Here is a 22,162-nt window from a genome sequence, read left to right as displayed (position 1 = left end):
AGATTTGGCAATAATAGCCCTCAATGTTGGTGTCCGTGTCTGCAAAAATAACCCCCGGCAGTGATGTCAGCGACTGTAATGAAAACAAATAAAAACATTAAAGCTGCATACTGATACCTGCTGATCAACATAAACACCTCTCTAGGTCTGGCAGATTTGGAAGGGGTAACGAACCCCATGACCCAACTCCAATGGACAGACTTCCTCCAGTACAGCCTCAAACCATGCTTTTGCAATGTCAGGGAGGTCCATTCTTCAGCCTCTGCAAAGATTCTGGGCAGAGGTATGCAACAGCATTCAGACCTGGTGACTTGAGGCTTAGATACTGGAGGGAGCGAGGGATGTTGCGCTTTTTGTTCCCAAAAATACTGTAATTTTTTTAGATTGATGCAAATGGCATTACATGTTTATATAGTGGATCAGTGGAGGGAGCGTATATAAATCTCTATATGAAATAGTTCTTATTGTAACCACTTGCCTTATATAGACATATCCGTACTTCCTCTGGTTTAAGTGGTTCTACCAGGGTCATGGCTGCAACTGCACTCACGACCCTAGTATCTGGGCAATGTTGAATAAGGTAAAAGCAATCTGAGCAGATAACTAGCTGCTGGATTGCTTTTACATGTGAGTGAAGGCGGTCCCTCCTCCTCACTGCTTTCCACCGCCTTCCCCACTTTCCCAGGCTCTCTGTTGCACTGGGGAGCCCGGGACTGAAGCTGGCGGTTCTGCCAGCTGACCATAGATATAAGGGAGGAATGAAGACTTGCTCAATCATCTTTATGGTCTATGAAACTGGAAGGGACAAGCATTTTGTCACTTCTGGTCTCGGTTTGTTATGCAAGGCCATTTTCGACTTGTGAAAACATCTGATCAAACCGATCTAATAGACCTCAGATCTCTCAGTAAAGAGTACCCGTTCCTCCCACAGTTATCAAGGTTTTTAAAGTATCACCTATGGAGATTTTTTAAGTACAGTAGTTTGTCACCATTAAACGGGTACACGCAATTTTAAAGCGTCACATGTTGTGTATCTGTTTACTCGGCATAACAGCATCTTATATATTTTACCAAAAAATAGGGTATTGTGTTTGTGTGCACTAAAATTAATTAAGGCTCCGTTCACATATATGTGAATCTGTTGTCTATTGAACCACTTCCGATTTGCATAACATGTGAACCGGCAGCCCTCTCAATGCAGCCGGCTCACACAGGTGAAAATCCGTACCTGAACCGGTAAACAGAACCGCACCGGACTCCCATGCTGAAACCGTGGCTACATATATGTGAACCCAGCCTTAAGGATAAGTTTACCGTTGTAAAAAAAAAAAATGGACATCTTTTTTGTACGCAAAAAAATGTGCATTTATCTTTTTTTTACTAGGAGCCTACAAAGCATTGCACCCGCAATCTGCAGATCGTGGATGCAATGCAGGACTCCTGAGGACTGTCTGTGTAAGCTATCTATTCATACCTTGTTTGGGCAGGCAGTTACACAATGACAGGAAGAAATAAATTACTACCTAAAGCGCTCAACAGTGCCCTGGTAGTTCATTGAGAACTACAAGCCAACAGCCGCAGAGGCTGTCAGTACTTGTAGTTCATTCATTCACATAACTCTGTGAATGAATGACACAGCTGGCCTTGCAGAGCCCTGCACAGCTGCATTTTTAAAAATAATTGTGACAGCGAGTTCGGGGAGAAGATCCACTGTCACTAGAGGCGGTGGGTCACGGAGCTGCTGCAGCAGTGGGAACATGTTACATGTTTCACCCTAAAAATATTTTTTTCGCAAATATTTGCATTTGAAAAAATATCCAGCTTGTGTCCGGTACTTTACTCCAAGGTACGGAATTTACATTTGAATCCAAATGCCTCTTTTCGCTTTAACCGGCTCATAACCTTTGCTGCATGCAGCATCTTGTTAGCAGTGCAAGCAACCTGTGGGTTGCTTATAGTTCTTTTTATTAGAAACCTTTACCAGCCTGGGACTTCTACCTTCTTAACTGGCAAGGGGGCAATCAGGCAGGTTGTGATGCTGGCAAGATGTATCAAACGTTAAATGCAGATAAGTCTACTGGCTTTTGTTGCATTGTAATAAAAAGAAAAAAATGATGAGGAACCAGTAAGATTACCTATGATGCTGGTGTGCCTTTCTTTCTGGCTTCTCCTCTGCTTTCATTTAAGTATATAAGGTTTTCATAGGGGAACAAAACAGAGTAAACTCAGTCTGTATATATATATATAAACATCATCCCCCAAGCTGCACTAAAAATATGCTGCTAGATGTATGTAATGAAGGTCAAAAAAAACTAAAAAAGTTTAATCTAACATAAGTTATGCATTGGGGTTATCCTTACTGACTGCAAATCGTCATATACAGTCACTTAATAAGGTTTCAGTGTACTTAAAATAATGTTGGCACTAGCATAATTGTTGAATATACTTGAAGATGTTAAAATAAAGAATGTTGCCATAGACTGACCTAGATTAACCACTTGACCTTCAAAAGATTTACCCCCCTTCGTGACCAGGCCACTTTTTGCAATACTGCACTGCGTTACTTTGACAATTGCATGGTCATACAACGCTGTACCCGAATAAAATGTCATTTTTTTCCCCACAAATAGAGCTTTCTTTTGGTGGTATTGGTGATATGTTGATCACCACTGTGTTTTTTATTTGTTGCACTCTAAACAAAAAAAGACTGACAATTTTGAAAAAACTTTCTGCTATAAAACAAAAGCCAAAACAAAAATTGAAAAAAACCCCCAAATTTCTTCATACATATAGGCCAATTTGTATTCTGCTACATGTTTTTGATAAAAAAAAAAATCCCAGTAAGTGTATATTGATTGGTTTGTGTGACAGTTATAGCGCCTATAAACTGTGGGATATATACTGTATTTTTTTTTCTTTTTACTAATAATGGCGGCGATCAACGACTTATAGTGAGACTGCGATATTGTGGTGGACAAACTGACACTTTTTAGGAACCAGTGACACTAATACAGTGATCAGTGCTAAAAAAAATATGCACTGTCACTGTACTGGCTGGGAAGGGGTAAAACATCTAGGGCAAACAAAGGGTTAAATGTGTGCCTAGCCAGTGTTTTGGTGTATACAGTGTGCTGTTTTTACCAGGGGAAGAAATGTATTCTAGTCCCTGCTTTGCAAGAACACAGAATCCATCCCTTCCCCCCTGTCAGAACGACAATCTGCCTTGTTTACATAGGCAGATTGCTGTTCTGTGTTCTTTACTGATGATTGGCAGGTGCCAGAGGACATAGAGTGTCCTGCACCTGCAGATCAGCGTCTGCTGTGAATATTCACAGCAGAAGTGGCACATGTGTGCCCCGTGCAGGGGGAAATACCAAATCATGTATACAGTATATACGTGATCCGGCGCACAGCTGCCACCCTGTAGCAGTAAGACTGGGCAGTCAGCAAGTGGTTGACAACTTCTAATGTGTTTGAAACACATTTTGGGCATATGAAATTGACTACAGTGTCAATTTTAGTTGGCTTTGTTGAAGCTATTTTTTTTATTTTTGTGTGGATTCAAATGCATTGCTAGTAACTTTATTTAAACAACCATCCTTAGTTTTCAGCACAGTTAACTTTTACCATATCTGAAGTCTGAAATAGACATATTTTATTATAAATGCCACATACGTCTAATATTCTAATAATGTAATAGTTCTAAGTTCGGTACATAAATGACATATCATTTCTCAATTTCTAAAAGCTTTGCAAATTATATTTAAACTGGCGTAGCTGTTATTTTGTGTTTATACTGCTCTGCTGAAAAATCCGATAAACTGGGGTTTGAAGTTGTAATTGCAAATTGCCATTCATGATTTACAAATGGTAATGGGACATGTTAATGTGACCTTTGTAAAAGGCTTTGTAAGGTTTCATAAAGACGATCATTTGGTTTTTATGGCAGATATTTGAATTCACCAGGTCCTTAGTGCAGTTGTAGCTTGTCCCTAGACAGTTCAGCCTGTACAGTACATAAAAGAACTGTCACCTGTCATTGCATCAATGTTTCTCTAGGCTGACTCTGAATGAGGTCACAGTCAGTATTTGTAACAGCATGGAAATGTGTGCATGTATTTTAAATGTATTACAATATAGAGTCCTTGCTTACTATCACCACCTATAAATAGACTATGGCACAACTGTCTGAATTAGTAACGGTAGAATTATTCATATTTTTTTTTTCTTGAAACTGTACTACTAATCCAGGCTGAAAAATACTATTTACTAAACCCAAAATAGAAGGAAAGATGGATTATGGAAATATTCTGCAGATATATAAGCTAAAAAGTGTAAAATGCTAAAAATTGCATGCATCCGTCATTTTCACTGTTTAACCCATCTAAATGAACCCAGGGATATGACAGGGACATCAAATAACCTTCAAGAAACAAAAAAACAGAATGTAATGAAGAATGCACATTGTCTCCATACTAAGGCACTTCCTCATCACTGGGTTTCACACACTATCAGAGAATATAATTCAGCAACCTTGCATAGAATTTTTACATTCTCGTTGTATTGATTATCCTTCAACTTATAGCCATACCTGGTTATAGATATGTAGGGTGATTGTCTTCAAAAACAGTTTTTTTTTTGTGGGATAATTTGCAAGGGTGGGGGATGTTGTCATTTACCTAGCACAGATTACACAATCATGTACTTCATAGTCTGCCAAATTAAAATAAATGTCTTTAGCATAGCTTTAAATGTTCAGGTCTTTGGAAGCCCCAGTAATAATTTTCAGATCCTACAGCTCACAGTACATTAGCGCAGTCCGAGAGTTGTGCAACGTAGATATAATAAATAAAAGCATAAATATTAAGTTTACCTTTTTAAATGTGAACTTTTTTTTGCCGCACAAATTTTTAATTCAGTTGGCAAAAAATACATAAGCATTGAATCTCAAAGGCCAAAAATACTTTGCGTGTACTCTGTACTGCCCTGAAGAATATGTCAACACTACGGAAATACAGGTGGTAAAAAATGGACATCACAAGTACCATATATTTTTTCTTTTGTGATGATGACACATGGGGGGTAGTAGATAATATATAATGAAAAGAAGAGCTCTGCATTTGTTATATGTCCTCTATACACCCCTACCTGTCACTCCCAACACTAGGCCTAAGAGAGTAGATAGGGAAGCAAGATGGTAGTTTGACTACTTTTTCTATTGCGGAAGAGGTGTTCTGGACAACAAGAATTACTCTCATTATTGTTTGTGTTATATTTAAGTCAATTGTGGTGTTATTGTTGTCATTATCAGCTGAAAGCTAAGAGCTCCAAACTTTGGGTCAAGCATCATGTGTACTGAAGACAGCCATTTTCTTTTTGTGCATCCACACAGACTTCCCCACCTCCAGGCCCCTCTCTCTGCTAGACCCACCTCCCAGAGGAGAGAGGCACTGTTCTCACCATGTCTGAGCACAGTCAGCCCTCTGCATATTCCTCACTGTCATTACCCTGCTCTGCTATCTTCAGTAGCAGAACCCCTGGGGGCACCTCACAGAATTCTAAGGTTCTGCAAAACCCCAACTGCGAAAACCCTGCTCTAAGGTGGGTATAAGCAGAAGTCAATTTACCTTCCAGTTTTTGCACTGACAACAAAAGCACTCAAAGGGAAAACCACATTGAGAACATGTGACCCAAACTAAATTTACAGGTGCTGCTCAAGGCTCCACCAGGTCCTCTTACGTAGCAACCGCTCAAAGTGCAGACAAGGACAGAGCTTGTCCCAGCTCAATACATCCAACTGAAAAGGAAAAGTCTTGGGAGTTGCACATCTCAGCAAAACCCCTTGAGAAAATGTATGACAGCCTCAGCCCGGGCTCCAACCAAGCCAGGCCCCCAACACGGACAGGGCTGTCTTAATGAGAGGGCACCCCAGGGCACTGCCCAGGGGCCCCAGCTGCATGGGGGGGCCCCTACACTTTCTCCAAAGCAGCTGATCCTTGAGCCCACGCTTCCCCGAAATTGGGGGCCCCATGTTGGCACTGAGTGATGGATACACAGGGGAGGCAGGCTGGCAGTGGTGCGCTGTGCTGTGCAAATTGATGCCTATTATTTCACAGCCAGCAGGGAGGGGCAGGGCCAGTGCGCTAGTTATGCTCTGACCCTGCCTCATACAGCTTGAATGCTCGGGACTCGGAGGCCATGGGGGTAGCGGCTGGAGTGGGAGCTGCTGAGTCGGCAGCACTGAGAGCCCACCTGCAGAAATAGCATTGTGGATGGTGTCATGGTGAGCCCAGCTGTCCAGCACTGTTTACACCGAAAGGCTTGGAATGCCCGGAGGGATGCTCCCTCCTCCACCCCTCCTTCTGCCTGGTTGATTGGTATAGGTGAGTGCAGTGCTGGAGGTGGGCACAGAGCCAAAAGTTTACATGCACTGTATCTCCACTGGAAAAAGGGGTACTACATGGATTGAATAATGGTTCTGTGGGATATCAAGGGTGTATGGGGCTAAACAATGCTGAGGGGGGATCTGGGGTGTAGAGGGGGTAGCAATGCATGGGGTAGCCTGGGTGGCTATAGTGCTAGAGGTATCAGGGATGTATAGAGGCCACAGTGTAGGGGGTATCAGGGATGTAGTTGGGTCACAATACAAGGGGTATCTTATGGTATATGGTTACAGTGCTGGGGGGAGATCTAGGGTGTAGAGGGGTCAGAGTGCTGGAGGGTTGTCTGGGATGTAGAGGGGTCAGAGTGCTGGAGGGGAATGTCTGGGGTGTAGAGGGATCAGAGTGCTGGAGGGGAATGTCTGGGGTGTAGAGGGATCAGAGTGCTGGGGGGATATCTGGGGTGTAGAGGGGTCAGAGTGCTTGGGAGGCATCTATCTAGCAGATATATTATATGCACAGGACAGCTCTGTTACTTTATGTATGTAGTATTTTCCCACTGTTTCTTTGCTGTACAGAATGATTGTTCATGTAGTTAATGTGGAGCTCCACCGAAAAGGGGAAGCTCCGCTTGTCTGCCTGCTACCTACTTGATGTCTGTTTACCTGCACTGTCTCCATTGTAGGGCCCCCAGAGCATTACTTTGCCCAGGGGGCCCATGATGCTATTAAGATGGCCCTGCCCATGGAGCTTAGTCACGGGGAACATTGAGAACATGCAAACTGTTTATGGCTTTGGTAGGACCTTAAAGCAAGCAGTAAAGATAATCACTGTACAACCTTACTGCACATGTTGATGTACTGATGATTGGTATCACCTTTGTTAGAAGCAAGTCTTATTTTTAATGGCATACATGATTTTTTTTTTAATTTATATATACTTTTACTTACTTCCAACAATTATGTTTCAAGATATTGTTTGGCATTTACCTATCATGTAATTTATCATGTTAACATGAAAATTCCCATCCTCTCCTCTCCACTAACAATGTAAAGGGGGGAGGGCAGGAACATCAGAAAAGGAAACGCAAAAGAAAAAACAAAATAAAAAAATCCAAAAACATAATAGAGAAAAAAAGAGAGAAATAGCAGGGAACCTACTACAGATCTAGAGATAAAGCTGTCAAGAGGGGGCAGAAACACCGAAATGAATTGGTATTATTCAATACGTCCTATTGTAACCACTTAATGACCGGAAGGATTTGCCCCCTAATGACCCGGCCATTTTTTGCGATACGGCACTGCGTCGCTTTAACTGACAATTGCGCGGTTGTGCAACGCTGTACCCAAACAAAATTTATGTCCTTTTTATTCCACAAATAGAGCTTTCTTTTGGTGGTATTTGATCACCTTTGTGTGTTTTTTTTTTTTTGCGTTAGAAACAAAAAAAGACCGTCAAATTTGAAAAAAAAAACCCAATATTTTTTGCTTTAATAAATATCCAAAAAAAAAGTGTAGACCAGACCATTTTGGTCTGTTTCGTTTGTACAATGAAATTAAAAAGTCAACGGTTCAGGTCTAATTGGTCACCCCAATATCAGAGAGATCACCTTTGCACTTCCTCAAAAAATGGGCAGATCTTAGGGCAAAACCACCATATGTGCCCATGTGTAGCTCGATCTCCACATTCCCTCCAGCACAGGGGCGAAGTTGAACTACACATTACGTGTAATCTTACTGGTTTATAATGCCATCGAGTAAGAAGTTTAAAATTTACCTCCGTCATTCTACTCGAGGTGGCGGGCGTATGGGAAAATTGTATAATCCTGTCTTTTTGCTTATCTGTAAATGTAATTTGTAAGTCTTTTTCCCAACAACCTCTATACCCCGGGTTCCCGGTACCCAGGGTTTTGCAAAGACATCAGAGCTCTATAGAAAAGAGAGATACAATGTTGTGGTGGATCTTTATGTTGAATAATTATTTCAATAGGGTTCAGTTCTTTTAACGAATGTATGGGTTGCGGGAGACTCCGAATAAATTGACAGCTGTACATATCTCCACTGGTTCATAAATGTTGGCTGATCTACTCCGCTTAAGGACCTTAACCTCTTAAGGACCAGCCGCCGCAGTTTTACTGCAGAAGATTGTCTCCCCTGGGCCATTCGCCGTTCCTGTACATCAGATGCTTTAAGAGCTGTAGGGGGCGCGCGATTCCGGAGCCGATGCGCCTGGCCGGCGGTCATGATGCCCACCGGCCACACGCGATCACTCCTGACAGAGACAGAACAGATATCTGTCAATGTAAACAGACAGATATCCATTCTGTCAGGGGAAGAGAGACAGATCTGCTGCTCCTAAAGATTAGGAACAGCGATCGGTCTCCTCCTCAGGCAGCCCCATCCCCCTACAGTTAGAACACACATGAGGGAACACATTTAACCCCTTGATCGCCCCCTAGTGTTAACCCCTTCCCTGCCAGTGACATTTATACAGTAGGAAGAAAAGAACGGCTGCACACCACAGGAACGTTCCAAAGATTTTATTCCATAAATAGCAGATGACAGCCAACAAAGACAGAATGTCCGAACCCAGGAGGTGACGCCTGTGCTTCACATTGACCTCAGTGCTTCTTCAAACCATGTTTCAAACCAAGTTTGAAGAAGCACTGAGGTCAGTGTGAAACGCACGCGTCATCTCCTGGGTTCGGACACTCTGTCCTTGTCTTTTTGGAATAGAATTGTTGGAACCTTCCTGTGGTGTGCAGCCATTCTTTTCTTCCTATTGATCATCGGTGGTGAGTCGTGGCTTGCATCCAGACTGTAGTGACTGCTCACCTGGAGCAGCGTCTTCCTTGTTTGATTCTTCTGGACAGTAGTCATTGGCTATTTTCAGCCCTGATCTCTGTATAAATGTCAGTGGTCCCAAAAAAGTGTCAAAGGTGTCCAATCTGTCCGCCGCAATGTTGTAGTCCCGCTAAAAAAACTTAGACGCTATAACTTTTGCACAAACCAATCAATATACGCTTATTGCGATTTTTTTTTTTTTTACCAGAAATATTTAGAAGACTATATATCAGCCTAAACTGGTGAAGTTTTTTTTTTTAATTTGGGATATTTATTATAGCAAAAAGTAAAAAATATTGTTTTTTTTTTTCCAAATTTTCGCTCTTTTTTTGTTTATAACGCAAAAAAAATTAAAAAAAAAACGCAGAGGTGATCAAATACCACCAAAAGCAAGCTCTGTTTGTGGGAAAAAAAATATGTAAATTTTGTTTGGGTACAGCGTCACACGACCAGGCAATTGTCAGTTAAAGCGACGCAGTCCCACATCGTAAAAAATGGCCTGGTCATTAAGGGGGCAAATCCTTCTGGTCCTTAAGTGGTTAATTATTTTATTTTTGAATCTTTTAATACCTGATGTAATAGTGGTGTTGACTCTGGAAACCATGATTCAAAGCCCTCATCTAAGACTCCAGGTATAAAATATTCATGTCTCAGCAAGGGCATTAGTGGGGAATTATACTCCCATTAATATCGAGTATGTAGGGAGTCCCATATTGCAAGGGTTGATCTAGTCAAAGGAGATATTGTAGATGCTAACCTTCTCAATGGTAGTGGTATCCATGGCACTGCTGATAAATCAGTATCCACCAGTGCCATTTCAAGTTCCACCCAGGGTCTAGTCTTTCTAGCAGACTTCCAGTCTGCCATTCAAGTTAACGCAATTAGTATAGGTAGTATAATTTAAAATTTGGTAAAGCCATTCCCCCTGTAACGAGCCCCTGCTCGCTCGGTTCCACTCTCCCGACACTCCTCTGCTGCTATAGAATCAGATTGCAGATCGCAACATCTGATTGTTCGGTCATCCAATGCTCCGGGATTAGAACTACAGCTATGTGCCGTTCTAACCCAGTTGTGATAGCTCAGAACAAACACCAGGCAGGCTGTATGTAAGTTCAAACAGGAATCTCTCTTATTGGAAAATACAGGCTCTTTTATACACTAAAAGTGGAGGTGCATACCTCCGGGTCATATTACTCTGAACATACACCTGTGACCAGAAACCTAATTAACATGGGCTAATTAACTAATCCCTTTAGACAGCCTAGATGACTCAGACATGACCTTTTAGGCCAGACTGGCCGTCTGGTAGCTCAGAAAACCCAATCAACATTATCACAATAGCAGAGTTAATTAACACAAACAACAATGGGGATCTAATGACTCTTAGATCCCATACTAGAGACTTATTTACAATACACATTTTAGCAGGCAACAGACAGGCAGGTGCTGGAATTGACATCAGCATCTCCTAACAGTATTTGTCCCAGCATTATGAATCAGCCACTATTTCTAATATGGCAAATCCAGGGTCCCCAGAGTCTGTGTGTCCTGGGGGACCAAGACCCGAATCCACAGTAATACCACCTCAAGGGTCCCCAGGCATACAGCTCACAAAGAGCACCGTTCCCCCAAATGCCAGGGCCCACGATCGATCGGCAAGAGGCTAGCATTCAGTCCCCTCCAAAAGTCTCTCTCCCGGCTAGGTCTGTCACATCCCCCCCCAGTTCTTTGGGACGATATAAGATATCTTGAGATATTCCAGTACACTTCCCCTTCCAGATATAATGTGTTCTAGTGGATTACAACTTTTACAACTTTGAAAAAAATCCTATAGAGACACCAAAAGGTAACATTTGTAAGACATATAAAACTCAGGGGAGAACATAAATTTTTATAACCTTAATCTTACCTAGCTAAGAATGGTAAAGAGAAGACCATTTATGTAAGTCTAATTTCATTTTTTTGAGCAAATTAAGATAATTATTTTGAAATAAATTGATGAGACTAGGTGTAAGATAGATATCTAAGTACTAAGTAACGCAGATGATTGCCAAGTAAAAGGGAATAATGTTTTTAAAGTTTCAGCTTCATGCCGAGGTATTGATATATTTAATATTTCAGATTTAGTCATATTAATCTTAAAACTGGATATATTTTGAAATTCCCACATTAACCCCAGTAAATTTGACAATGTAATCCTTGGTTGTTGGACGTAGAATAAGACCGCATCTGCATATGTAGCTAACTTATGTTCCATTCCCTTCACTTTTACACCATGTATATTGTGGTTCATTCTTACAATTGAAAGGAAGGGTTCTAAATAAATAGAAAATAAGATGGGTGATAATGGGCAACCCTTTTGTGCGCCATTTTTAAGAGTAAATGCATCACTTAATATGCCGTTAACCCTTATTCATGTGGTTGGCTGCACGCATAAAGATGTAATTCTGTGAAACATTCTTGGTCCTATACCGAAGGATTTCAACGTTGGCATCAAATATTCCAAGTCCACCCTGTCGAACACCTTTTTGGCATCAGTTGAAAGTAACAGGGTGGGCTGGGAGCTATGGCCAACGTAGGAGATTATAGACAAAGATTGTAAAGAATTATCCCTGGCTTCGTGACTGGGGATGAAACCTGTCTGTTCCAGGCACACAGGGTTGGCTTAGGCATTTCAGGTGATTTTTTTTTCTCTGCGAAGTAGCGAACCAGAGCAGTTTAGAGGTCTGTATACTCAAACGTTTCAGAGAAAAGGAGATCATTCAATTTCCAACTAATTTTTTGTTTAAAAAAAGGAAAAAAAGACCCTAAGGTCAACGCTGCGCTCAATAATTATCAAATAATAAAGAGTATGGAGCAGCCAGCACCCAAAATTTCAATACCACAAAACTTCTAATATAATAAATAATGCAATCATTACGGCGCTGAAAATTAAAAAATATTTGAACTAAAAAAATACCAAGAATTATTGAAATAAGCCCAAAAAAGTAATTTGCAAGTTGGATAATAAATTTGAGAAGAGTAAATCTAAAATACAGCAGCAAACATAATAGTGAAATACTCAAATAGTGATATTCTAGTAATATAATCAACACTTAACCCAAAAAAAAAAAAAAAAAAAAAAAGAAAAAATAGGAAAAAAAGAAAACTAAAGCAATGTCCCAAATTGATCCTTAAGAAAATCCATAAATAGTGTGCCTCCACAGGAGAAAAGGTGAATTGCAGGAAAACAGAAGCTGTGACTCCAATCTTTCTAATACAAATTAACATGCATTCAGGTCAACACCCAAAAGTGAGATAGCTTGCTTACCAAAAAGCCATGACTGCTGCTAACAGTCTCTTCCAGCACAGGGAATTTTGAAAGTCTCCCCAGAACTTATTATTCTCCAGGTCAGCCGTTCTTTCTATTCATGCTCAGAAATAGAAACTTCCATAGTGCAGTATATCAATTCAATCTTATTTATTTAAAAGAAAGATTTGCACTTACAAAAACGATGTGTCATCAAAAGCAGTAAAGTCTTGTGTATTTTTCCCTTGAGGAGCAGAATGGCAGCAGGCAAACCGCAAGCAAGAGAAACTTGTGACTTTAAACCCGATCAGGGCCTTTATCCCAAGGCAGGCAGGTAGCTCTGAGTGCCGAGCTGGTCTTAAGGACAGAGCGGATGTCTCAGGGAAATTCAGCATTCATCAGATGATAAGGATAATCAGCAAGCTCTGTTGGGCCAAAGACCAGGGGATGACACCGTTTTTGTAAGTGCAAATCTTTCTTTTAAATAAATAAGATTGAATTGATATACTGCACTATGGACGTTTCTATTTTCTATTTCTGAGCATGAATAGAAAGAACGGCTGACCTGGAGAATAATAAGTTCTGGGGAGACTTTCAAAATTCCCTGTGCTGGGAGAGACTGTTAGCAGCAGTCATGGCGTTTTGGTAAGCAAGCTTCCTCACTTTTGGGTGTTGACCTGAATGCAAGTTAATTTGTATTAGGAAGATTGGAGTCACAGCTTCTGTTTTCCTGCAATTCACCTTTTCTCCTGTGGAGGCACACTATTTATGGATTTTCTTAAGGATCTCTTTGGGACATTGCTTTAGTCTTCTTTTTTTCCTATTTTTTCTTTTTTGGATTTTTTTTTTTTGGGTTAAGTGTTGATTATATTACTAGAATATCACTATTTGAGTATTTCACTATTATGTTTGCTGCTGTATTTTAGATTTACTCTTCTCAAATTTATTATCCAACTTGCAAATTACTTTTTTGGGCTTTTTTTTAATAATTCTTGGTATTTTTTTTAGTTCAAATAGGTTTTTTTTGTTTAGGCTGGCCAGAAAATGTAAATCTAATTGACACATGAGCATAGTCCGAAACAGTACTAGTCCCAATATTGGCTGACTTTACCCAAGGAGATGATAACGGTCTATAAAAAATATTATCTATTCTGGAATATGAGTCATGAGTTTTAGAGTAATAAAAATAATCCCATTTTGTGGGGTTTAAGGTTCTCCAACTGTCAGCTAGTTGATGTTTATATAAGGTATTCTTCACCTGAGAGAGACATTTACATGAGACATAAACGTTCTCTAGATGTGTCTATCAGAGTGTCCAAAGACATGTTAATGTCTCCTGCTAATATAATAGCTCCCTTGGCAAAGTCTTTTAGTCTAGACAGTATACGGATGAAAAAGGTTGATTGTTAAATATTCGGGCAGTATATATTAACTAAAGTCAATTGCGTACCACCCATCTTACCCCGAATAAATAAAAATCCGTGATCATCTGTAATCATTTGTTCCACTGTAAAAGAGGTGTTCTTATGAAAGCCAATGGCCACTCCTTTTGCCTTATTAGTATCTGATAGGCTATAGTGCTATGTAGGGTACTGTACAGATTTTATATGAGCAGATGTACAATGCGTTAAATGGGTTTCTTGCAGAAATACAATAGAACTAAAGATGCGTTGTAATTCGCTTAGAATCTGATGTCTTTTACACAAAGTATTCAGACCTCTTACGTTATAAGAAATCAGAGTTAGAGTGGTCATTGCATCAGGGACATAGCTTGGTGACCAGGGGTCACAGAGACCCCAAATTTGGGGGGTAGGTAGCTGAAGTCCTACCCCACCACTGGAGCTCCTATCATCTATGGTTCCGGAGATATGTGGCTCCTTGCGCAGTCTTTCAGAAGCTAAATACAGAGCAGTCGTTTTAAATGCAAGCCAGCACACTGTGTGTAGCAGACTGAGAGGATGAGCTCACAGTGCCTCTCCTCACTTCTTGTCAGAGGTACTGAGCTAAATGGACAGCTTGGAGTCTTCGACCAATGGTAAAGTACCATTGGCCCAAGCTGTCCAATAAAAATGCTGCAGTGGAGGCTGGCCTCTCACAGCAGTGTCATAGAAGGGGGCATGTGTCTAAAAGACAAATACTCTCTTCCAGCCCAGCCCTCTTAACTAGAAGGAAAAAACATGTGTTTATGTGTATAAGATTTACCCATAATCCCATGTTTTCCTCACACAGTTAAGAGGGAGAATGAGAATCTGCTGCTGCTGAAAAGGTACAAGCTAAATCATATATAATGCTATATGTTATAAGATAATCATTTATTATTTATCTATTTATTGTGAAAAATTACTGGTTTGAAGTTATAACGTCAAACTTCAGAAATTTGTCCGTTAAGCCACCTGCTTGAGTACAGTTTTTAAAAATATAGTAAATTACCTTAATAGTATATAATCATTATTTGTATATTACTTATTGTAAGTAACCCCTTGCCACCCAGGCCAATTCTGACACTTCTCTCCTGCATGTAAAAATCATAATTTTTTTTGCTAGAAAATTACTCAGAATCCCCAAACATTATTTATATTGTTTTAGCAGACACCCTAGGGAATAAAATGGTGGTCATTGCAACTTTTAATGTTACACGGTATTTGCGCAGCAATTTTTCAAACGCATTTTTTATGGAAAGAAACTGTTTCATGAATTAAAAAAAAAAACACTAAAGTTAGCACAATTTTTTGTATAATATGATGTTTCGCTAAGTTAATAGATAACTAACATGTCACTCTTTAAAATTGCGCACACTTTAGGAAAGGCGACAAACTTCAGTACTTAAAAATCTCCATAGGCGACGCTTTAAAAATGTTTACAGGTTACGTGTTTAGAGTTAAAAAGGAGGTCTAGTGCTAGAATTATTGTTCTCGCTCTAACGTTCGTGGCGTATGTAACCTGGGTGTATCTGGCTCTGATACTAGCCAGTGCCTCACCAGCTACTGACCTCACCGCACGTCCCTGCATTGTATGGTTAAAAAGCACCTCCTCCTACAGATAATCAAAGTCGTAGTGGGGAAAGGGAAATAAAGTAGTTACATAAGGGAAAATACAAAAACAAAAACCACATTGTAGCCTAGCTACGCCATGCAAAAGATTGCAGTGGACCCTGTGGGGGGTGGGAAGTCGGGCTACCCGATCACACCTAGGAAGCTCCTCCCTGGTGGGCGGCGTGACACAAAATCCCCTGATCCCCATTAGGGATATGGAATGGTCACCTAAACAAAAAGAGGTGCCCAATGTGCACTTAGAGAGGGGGCACCAGTTCCCTGTCCGAGAGCTAGCCTTAGAGGTATGTGAAAAAAGGAAAAGAAAATACAAGTTTTGTTTGCAGTCACTCTTTCTTTTCTTTCTATCTTTCTCCTTTTAAATTATTTTCTCCTTCATCTCAATTAATTTATTTTCCACAAAGACAATTTTTTCCGCCATGATGAGTCAGTGAAGCCCGGACCAATAGTGATTGCTTCGTGCCAATTTGGCAGTTCTGGTGGGTCTATAATAAAATCCAGACAAAAAACTTGTAGATCTTCTTTGAACTAAAGCGTCACTGAATCCCCATCTTTAATTGCCACTAAGCAAATGGGAAAGCCCCAGTGGTATGTGATGTCTGCGGCACGTAACTTTTCCAAAAATGGTCTCAACGCCCACCGGCAATCTAGTGTTTCTTTTAATAAATCTGAGCAGACAAGTATTGGAGAGCCTTCAAAATTTGCATTAGCTGTTTGACGCATTTTTTTCATGATTGTGTTTTTCTCTTCAAAATAGTGTAATCTGCAAATTACATCATGTGGTAACTCCAAAGCAACATTCCGTGGTCGCTGAACCCTATGGATTCTGTCAAAGTGAATAGCATTAGTCTCAGGTTGGCCCAGAATAGGGTTTAAGATTTTCTGGACTACGATTTGTAATTTTTCATCTTTAACTGTCTCAGGTATTCCTCGTAAGCAGAGGTTATTTCTCCTATTCCTGTTTTTCAAGTCTTTCATCTTATATGTTGCTGCTCTTTGAGCTATTCTTAGTTTTTCAACCTTTTCTTGAAGATCCTTAATCACTTCTTCCTGATCGTCCTGCCGTTGTTCATTATCTTCTACACATGAAAGCAAACGATTAAGATCTGTATGAACTGCAGTCATCTCTCTCTTAATTGATTTTTCCAGATTTTTAAACATTGCTGCCAGCTCTTGCTTCAAACACTGCATAGCCTTTTGAGTGTTCCTTTAAATGTTTATTTGGCACTGAAGCCTGATGTTGCTGAGTGAGTTGCCATATTTCCCCCAGAAGTTGAGTCAATAAAAGCAAATGCAATATAGAGAGCTATGTAGGTATGGGACATATGTTGGCCACCGAGTATAGCATATAAAATGGCTCCAAGGTGTGATACTTCGGGGTTCCACCAAAAATAGATTCAAGGGACAGCACTAAATTACAATTCTTTATGTAGTACAAAAGATATTGTCAGTTGTTGCACAAAATGTTACACCTGACATACCTCGGGGGGCGGCACCAGTTGAAACTTGGATGACCTTACTTTGTATAGTAGCGATGTATCACGGATGAAACACAAATTATGGTGCCAGGTGTCGCACAAATGGCGGAACAAGAGTAAGACTATGGACAGTACTGGTACAGCAGAAAAAAAAAAAAAGGGCGGTTCCAAGTGTGGCACTCAGTATGGCACAACAGGATATAACAAATGAGGTACAAGAAACAATGCTAGGTATAACCAGGATAACAGCACTAGAAATAGCACAAATAATGGCGCTGGACATAGGACCGAAGGTAGTAGTATATTTTGCAGATAACACCAGTCTACCATGGAGGCTGGCACATGGTGTGTCACTGAGCGCAGTACAGGATACAGAGTTTAGCACTTGATTTAGCACTTGGTATAACACTAGGTATAGTGCACAAGGTATAGTTCAAAGTATAGTGTAGATGCAGTTATTGCAGGTAATACGGGTATTGCAGGTGTTGCAGATGCTGTGCAAGTTATAGATTATAGCATGAAATGTAACACAAAATGTAGCACCGTTAATTAGCACAGCGATGCAGCACAAACATCAGCACTAGAGTCAAAGTCTCTCAATACTTGTGTCTCGTTACCTATCAATATTTGTCATCCCAACATTTCATTATTCCTTATATATTAATCTTATTGGCACTTTTTAGCTTCAGTCTACTGTATACTTATAATATGGGGATAAGGATAGTGATGGTGGGTGTATAATATGGGGATGACGATGATGTGTGTATTATACAATGACTGGAACATCAAGGTGTCAGACAGTGTCAGTGAGTGTGCCACATCATGTCTCGCTGGCTGCTTTGCAATACATGATTTTGGGGATTTCTGCCATGCCATGTACTGACTTACACTACATAATAGTCACAAATTGTGAGTACATCTGTCCTGTAATGTATACAGCTATATACACCCACCTTCTTCCTCCCTGTATATAGAGACCATCCTCCATCATCACTGACTGCAGATATACATCATTATTATTTTATTTATTTTATTTCAGGTACTTATATAGCGCCATCAATTTACGCAGCGCTTTACGTATACATTGTACAGTCACATTAGTACCCTCAAGGAGCTTACAACCTAAGATCCCTAACACACATTCATACACATACTAGGATCAATTTAGACAGGATCCAATTAACCTACCAGCATCTCCTGTTACTGTATACATAGCTGTATACAGGACAGATGATGTATATCTGCAGTCAGTGATGATGGAGGAAGGTCTGTATATACAGGAAGAAAGGTGGGTGTATATAGCTAGCTGTATACAGGACAGATGATGTATACCTGCATACCCTGATCTGTAATGCTGAGCTATATACCCTGATCTGTGAGGCTGAGCTGTATACTCTGATCTGCGAGGCTGAGCTATATACCCTGATCTGCGAGGCTGAGCTATATACCCTGATCTGCGAGGCTGAGCTATATACCCTGATCTGTAAGGCTGAGCTATATACCCTGATCTGTGAGGCTGAGCTGTATACTCTGATCTGCGAGGCTGAGCTATATACCCTGATCTGCGAGGCTGAGCTATATACCCTGATCTGCGAGGCTGAGCTATATACCCTGATCTGTAAGGCTGAGCTATATACCCTGGTCTGTGAGGCTGAGTTATATACCCTGATCTGTGAGGCTGAGCTGTACACCCTGATCTGTGAGGCTGAGCTGTATACCCTGATCTGTGAGGCTAAACTGTATTCCTTGATCTGTGAGGCTGAGTTGTATCCCTGATCTGTGATGCTAGGGCTGTATACACCTGTCCTGTGATGCTAGGGCTGTATACTCCTGTCCTGTGATGCTAGGGCTGTATACTACTGTCCTGTGATGCTAGGGCTTGTATACTCTGTCCTGTGATGCTGAGCTGTACACCCCTGACACTATGGGTGGAATACAGGGGACGGAGTGGGTGGATTCTATAAGGGGTAGGACTTATGGGAAGTGGTAGGGGTCAAAAAGGGTGGGGTCTGGCGCCCCCCCATCCTAAAACTTCACCAGCCGCCTCTGCAACCTGGTAATTCAGTTGACTCTAATTCCCAAATTGGCCTTAAATTATGAGTGTGGTAGGGATATTCCTACATGGCAACAGTTCACGGTTTTCCATAAATACTATGATATTTGGACTATGCAATTACTATATAAATATGGGAAATAAAGTGGTGGAAACTTAACATGTGTTACACCAGTTAGGCTATTTTTTGGTTTCTTTTGATTGCTACATTTGCTCATCACCAGTTTTTCGTGTTGCCATATTACACTAAGTTGTGATACCATGTACGGATTTCTTTGTTTTAAATTTTTTTATAAAGGTGTGTGTTTCAGACTTTTGTTTTTTGAAGAAATACATAAACATTTTTCAACTTGGACTGTACTTAAATGAAATGCTTATTACACTTATTTAGGAACTACTCTGTTGGTAATAGCCACAGCGGATTGTGTCATGATGATCCCTCCCACCCCCTCTCATAGGTCACCTGTTACTGGTGCTCAAGAGTTCCTTTCCAGTCTGTCAGGGAGGAGGTTTAAGTAATTTATCTTGACCAACCAGTTCAGACTCTAAAACTCCCTTCACAAAGGGTTATGGTGCACTTTTGAGGAAATTCAAGCAATAATGTTGACAGATTGTTCTCGGTTGCCGTTTTGGTATCACTCTTCATGTTTTCTTCCTCCCTTGTGGTTTTATTTTAATATGTTTGTGTAAACAGTTTTTGAATATTGTACCCTCTATCGATACTGGAATTGTATTGTTTGTTTTTTTTTTTTTTTTTTTTGCTGGTGTGTGAAATAAAACTTTAAATGATAAAATGCCATTTATTTTAGTAATTGTAACTTGTTTGTTACAGTGAAATGAATGTGGCTGCTGTGGATCCAAACCTTTGCATTGCTGTCTCCAGAAATGTGGCCAAGACCATACAGCTCTATGGGGTCAAGTCAGAACAACTTGTAAGTGACCTGTAGCTTAATATGCTAACCTGATGTGTATTCAGAGATAAAAGTAAGGCACAGATAAAAGTAAGGCACAACGTTTAATCCTCATATGGGCAACCTTGTTTTAGACACTCAGTGTTAAACATGAATTTTTCTGTTAGGCAGAAAAAACAGTCCTGTATATCTTCCAGCATGGTTAAAGAACTCGTGGTGAAATGACTGACCCTGGATGCTTTCATTGATTGTGGGTGCTCATTTTAATTTACTGTGAGTATACCAAGCTCAGTCTGTATTTTAGCAGGAATTGAAGGACACCTGGAAGTAAATTTTTATAACTTTAGATATTAAAGTTTTAGTAAACTATTAGGCCCTCTTCTCCAATTATTTTGTAGATGTTGTTACTTCTAAGACTGAGAACTGAGCAATTCGAGACTGCTGATCGCTCAGTGTTCAGTCTTCAGTCTGCAGAGATAGTCACCAGCTCTCTGCTCTGCCCCTCTAGCTCTCACTGAAGCACCAGGCTGTAGAGGGGGCTGAGCCAGCTGCCGGTCCAGGCTTCTGGTTGGTTCCCGACTGTAAAATCAGAATCTTTCCCCAGCCTGGACCGGCTGAAAAAGGGTCACAGGAGTGCAGAACGAACTGCACTCCTGTGATCCACAGAAGTAGGGCTAAAAGAGCTTTTGCCATACTTCTCCTTTTAAAGACACATAAAAGAATGATGGCAAAAAGACAAGTAGTCCATTGAGTCTGTCCCATTTTCTTTTTTTTCTACCTATCTTTGTCCCAAGCATGTTTGAATCCACTTTTACTGACTCACTAACTCTACTGGAAGTCTATTTCAAGAATCAACTACTCTTTTGGTAAAATAATACATTCCAAAATTTGTTTTAAACTTTCCTCCTGCTAGTTTAAGGTCATGTCCTTGTGTTAGTTGAGTTGCTGGCTTCATATTGAAAATACTGGCCCATGAACCTTATTCACATCCTTAAAGCGAAGTTCCACCCAGAAATGGAACTTCCGCTGTTCGCATTCCTCCCCCCCTCCGGTGTCACATTTGACACCTTTTAGGGGGGAGCAGATACCTGTCAAATCCAGGTATTTGCTCCCACTTCCATGGAAAATATATGCAATGTCCGACAAATTCTCCTCCTCCAATACCCCCCCCCCTGTCTTCTGGGAGACACACAGAAGACAGCAAGGACCAATCACAGAACGTGCAGCGCTACTCACACATTAGGGAACCAGGAGTGAAGCTGAAAGTTTTCACTGCCTTGTTTCTTTACCAGGAATGGCGGCGGCAGCACCCGGGAGTCAATCCGAAGATCAGCTTCAGGTGCCAATATTGCGGGCTCCCTGGACAGTGTCCTTATATTAAATGTCAGCAACTACAGTATTTGTAAAACTCCGCTTTAAATTATCTAAAGTTTTCAATCACATCTCCCCTTTCCTTTCTTTCCTCCAAACTGTACATATTAAAGTAGAAATCTGGGCTAACACTACCTAAGCCTAAACCTGCTCCCACCCCTCATTCTAAGCCCTATACTAAATATTCGTTAAAGGAAAGATATATATATATATATACTTGCCTAATCTTCCAGCACCAACTTCAGAGGAGAGGAGAGACAGCAGATGCCCCATAGTAAATATATGGGTGATGTCATCACCCAGGCACTGCACCTGTTGCCACTGCTCTCTCTCCCCCCTTAAGCTGGCCACTGGGGAGGTCATATGACTTGATTGGAGCACCCTTAGATTAGGTAAGTATACAGATCTCTCCTTTACAGGCTATATATTATAGGCCGTAGAATGGGGGTGGAATCAGGTTTAAGTTTAGATGTGTTAGCCTGGACTTCCATTTTTAAGTTCCTAAAGTCTTTCCTGATATGTTTTCTCTCTGACCTTTCATCATTTTTGTTGCCTGTCTTTGGACTTGTTCTCTTTTATCAATATATTTTTAAGTGAGGTCACCAGAACTAGACACAGTATTCTAAATTAGGTTAAACTAAAGATCTTTATAGAGGAATCAGCACCCTGATTTCTCCTGCTGATGATAAACCCTAAAATCTGTTTGCTTTTCCCACTCCCTGGCCACGTTGTTTGCTCAATTTACAATCATCTAAAATAAGTACCCCAAAATCTCTTTCCTCTGTAG

General features: G+C 40.6%; 1 protein-coding gene across 1 annotated transcript in view; it reads left to right on the top strand.

Moving 5' to 3' along the window:
- The window catches only part of COG5 (component of oligomeric golgi complex 5), a 541,624-nt gene that overhangs the window by 390,871 nt on the left and 128,591 nt on the right, over nt 1-22,162 (top strand). The window contains exon 14 of the mRNA XM_073619666.1: nt 19,926-20,025. Coding sequence (XP_073475767.1) covers nt 19,926-20,025 — 100 coding nt within the window. The remainder of the gene's footprint in view (nt 1-19,925; nt 20,026-22,162) is intronic.

This window comes from Aquarana catesbeiana, linkage group LG03 (assembly GCF_042186555.1).
Source record: "Aquarana catesbeiana isolate 2022-GZ linkage group LG03, ASM4218655v1, whole genome shotgun sequence".
Taxonomy (NCBI): Eukaryota; Metazoa; Chordata; class Amphibia; order Anura; family Ranidae; genus Aquarana; species Aquarana catesbeiana.
Note: the sequence above shows the minus strand (reverse complement) of the source record. Positions and strands in the feature narration are given on the sequence as shown.